This window comes from Alosa pseudoharengus, unplaced genomic scaffold (genome assembly GCF_046254945.1).
Source record: "Alosa pseudoharengus isolate Yale_2024_CS ecotype anadromous, Long Island Sound unplaced genomic scaffold, YU_APseudo_1.1 YU_APseudo_1.1_scf_20, whole genome shotgun sequence".
Lineage (NCBI taxonomy): Eukaryota > Metazoa > Chordata > Actinopteri > Clupeiformes > Clupeidae > Alosa > Alosa pseudoharengus.
The window spans coordinates 9,663,828-9,667,395 of NW_027468664.1; the positions used below are offsets into that span (position 1 = coordinate 9,663,828).

At 39.2% G+C, this 3,568-nt stretch overlaps 1 protein-coding gene across 1 annotated transcript; it reads left to right on the forward strand.

The window, feature by feature from the left end:
- The first annotated feature begins 658 nt into the window (after positions 1 to 658).
- Positions 659 to 3,094, forward strand: LOC143136041 (zinc-binding protein A33-like). Its single transcript, XM_076296491.1, has 6 exons — positions 659 to 1,098; positions 1,262 to 1,357; positions 1,451 to 1,681; positions 1,837 to 1,859; positions 1,943 to 2,055; positions 2,328 to 3,094. The coding sequence occupies exons 1-6, from the start codon at positions 703 to 705 to the stop codon at positions 2,834 to 2,836; spliced, it is 1,368 nt and encodes a 455-aa protein (XP_076152606.1). The 5' UTR covers positions 659 to 702; the 3' UTR covers positions 2,837 to 3,094.
- The last annotated feature ends 474 nt before the right edge of the window (positions 3,095 to 3,568 follow it).

The following is a 3,568-nucleotide window of genomic DNA, read 5'->3' on the forward strand; positions in this document are numbered from 1 at the left end:
TAATAAAATTATTGCATATTAAAGTTCTGAGTGTGCCACGACACTTCTTCTAAATTCAAGGCTTATTTACCATCGTGAGCACCTCACAAGGTGTGCGTTTACCATCATCAAACAAATACTCTGATTCTAAAACACATAGGGCAGGTACAGCGAATGGAAGTTCCAAAGCAAAAGTGTAGGAGTGCTTAAATCATTGAGTAGCCTACTGGGAAACACAATACACAAATGAAGTGTTGAACAAACATGTAAATGTGCAAATGTACAAGGTAGTGCAATAAATGCATCCAGATTACCATCCATGTCCATTTCCTATGATGCCATACATTACATTTCAAGTTAAAAACTACAGCAGTAACTGTAAAAGTACATAACCGTTCAGTTGATATATGTTCAGCTATGTATTTATCTGTAGGCCACATGTCAAAAGCAAGTATGTTTATTATGCTTATTTATATATGCTGTTTCACCCTTTCATTTAGGCCATTACAATATGAAGACTGAAATTATAACAGGATAGTGAGACTACATGGATCTTGTGCAAAATCTTACCTTGTGTAAACAGGGTTAATTTAATCATCGACCAAAAACTGGGCAGGGCCTGTTATAGCCTATCAATGATAAAAAGAGCTGGTTTATCCAGAAACGAAACTGAAACTGTGACGGTTTGTCTCGACAGCCACAAGCAAACTGGAAACTGTCCCCATGGCTGATCAACTCACTCTGTGTGAAGACAACCTTGCCTGCCCAATATGCTGTGATATCTTCAGGGACCCTGTGACACTGAAGTGTAGTCACAGCTTCTGTCAGGAGTGCTTGCAGAAGTACTGGCAGGATCTGGATGTTCTGCTGTGTCCTGTTTGCAGGAAGGAGTGTTCGTCCGAGGAGCCCTTATTGAGTCTACCCTTCAAAAGTCTCTGTGAGTCTGTCAAAAGAAGAAACAGGGCTGTTCAACCAGACCAGCTATGCCCCTTGCATGAAGAGAAGCTTAAATTGTTCTGTTTTGATGACAAGCAGCTTATTTGTGTCATCTGCCACACATCAAAAAAGCATAAAAATCATGTGTGTTCTCCAATTGAGGAAGCTGTGGAGGACTTAAAGGTGAGGATTTTTTCTGTCACCCTTTGAGCAGCACACCACTGCACTGAAATGAGTTCATTATGAGTTATTTATAACTTTTAGCTGCATATCAGGTAAAGTTTAATTATCATATTCATTTTTGTCATGTATTTATTTGTGATTAATCTTTGTAATTTAAATGCAGAAGGAAATGGAAGACGGAATTTCCTATTTTCATCAAAGCCTGAACATCCTGAAGCAAACAAAATGTGACCTTGAAAACATGGCCACTCACATAGAGGTAGTACAGTATTTGGACAATAAACTAAACTAGACAGGATTAACTAGACAAATTATCTCTATATAACAGTGTCATCTTGATTTATGTTTCCAGACTCAGGCACAATCAGCAGAGCTGCAGATAATTCAGGACTTTGAAAAATGTTATCAGTTCATCCGCAAGGAAGAAGAAGCCAAACGTGTGGCCCTGAGAGAGGAAAAGGAGCAGAAACACAGAGACATGGAGAGCAGAATAGAAAGGGTGCATGGAGAGATTACTACTTTGTCAGAAACTATTGACAGAGTAAAACTTCAAATGGAATCCGATGACATCCTGTTTCTGCAGGTAGACTTTTATTCAACTGACTACTTGACCAAAATCAGATGTTAATATTGGATGTTTGTATTGGTCATACAAAGAAAGGGCAGATTTTACCTGTCAAAATTGTTCTGGTTCTGACAAAACTGCATTCTACATACATGTGTAATTTTCTTTTTCAGAACTACTATTCAAATCCCGAGAGGTATGTCTTGTTCGTTCTCCTGCCAACTTTTACTGCCTTAAGGTAATACACAGACTCAGTGTACATCATGAACTATCTTCCAGACTCAAATGCTCAACACCAGAATCAGAGGATTTGTCAGGTGCCCTGATCGACATGGCCAAACACGTCTACTCTCTGAATCATGAGCTGTGGTTGCAGTCATTTCATCAAGCCTGTGAGTGCTTGTACATTTTTTCATGAAATCAAATATTATGCTTCAGTCATTTACTATTGCAAAATCCTCTCTGCATTTTTAATTACTTTCAATAAAGCACCTGATAAATACTGTAGGAGCATAGCTGTAAACATTTGTTGTACCAGTCCAATTATTCCAGGCAGTAGTCAACTGTTAACTTCGTGTGGTACAAAATACTGGTATCAAGTTAAAATGGCTGTTTCCTGAATCTATGGCTGAATGTGCCATAAATTATGATTCCCTCCCTAAAGGCTCAATGACTCTGGACCCAAACACGGCTTCATCCAAGCTCATCATTGCCGACCATCTCGCTTCACTTACATACACAGAGGAGAAGCAAACAGTACCTGATAACCCAGAGCGATTTCAAACTGGCGTACTGGCATCAAAGGGCTTCACTGCTGGTCGTCACAGCTGGGATGTTGAGGTCGGTGATAATGACAATTGGACCCTTGGAGTGGTGAGACAGTCAATTAAACGGAAGCAACTTGTAAAAATGCAGCCGGATAGTGGATTGTGGAGCATCCGCTTCATCAGTGGGAAGTACAGGGCTGGAGTCAAGGCTCGGACCGAGCTCAAAGTAGCCGAGAGACCTACAGTCATCAGAGTCCTACTGGATTACGAGCGTGGGGAGGTGTCATTCTCAGATCCATCTGCAAGTACCACTTTGTATAGCTTCACTAATGTGTTCAAAGAGAAACTGTTCCCCTACTTCAACACTACAAGTTTGAAATGTCCACTGCGCCTTTGTGTTCCATAACAGTTTGAAAGAGTTAATAGAGATTGTGTCACTACTGTAATAAATGATTGAATAGATAAACAAGTTCTGTCTTGTCACTTTTAAATGAGCCAAGTAGGCTTTCTCCATAATGCTCTACAGATTTATGCCTCTCAGTTTACTCATGGCGAGGGAATGCAATGTCCATTGTGCCTATTTTACAGTATGAAAAAAAAACAAATAAACTTAAAGTCATTTTTGTATCACTACAATAAATAATTAAATGGATCATTACAATGATGTGAGTGTGAATGTTGTCAATATCACTTGGAACACCATTTATCTTTGAATCTTTCTTTTTAATGTGCAAACTTAAATGTTTCCATCATGGGGAGGGGGGGTTCTACAAACACTGATCCATTTTTCTAATAAGCAAATAAAAAATGAACTTAGTTACTTAAGAACTATTTAAAGTGAGACCAGTTGACCGGTTGGTGAGAGTAGAGAGCTCACTGGCGCCGATGCCATGGTTTCACCAAATAGGGACTTTGGGATACTCATTAAACCCAGAACTAAATTGAGAAAAGATTAACTGATTAACTGTTCCTGGTGTAGCTTTAGATTGTAAGAGAGAAATGGAGGGATTGAATTATATGGATCTAGTAAGAGGCCAACCGCGTTTGGCATACGAGAAAGTGGAGGTATGTTTTTTGTGGCATGTCAGAATTGCTGTATTTTCATAGGTTTTCTTTTATGTGACTGATGACAATAGAA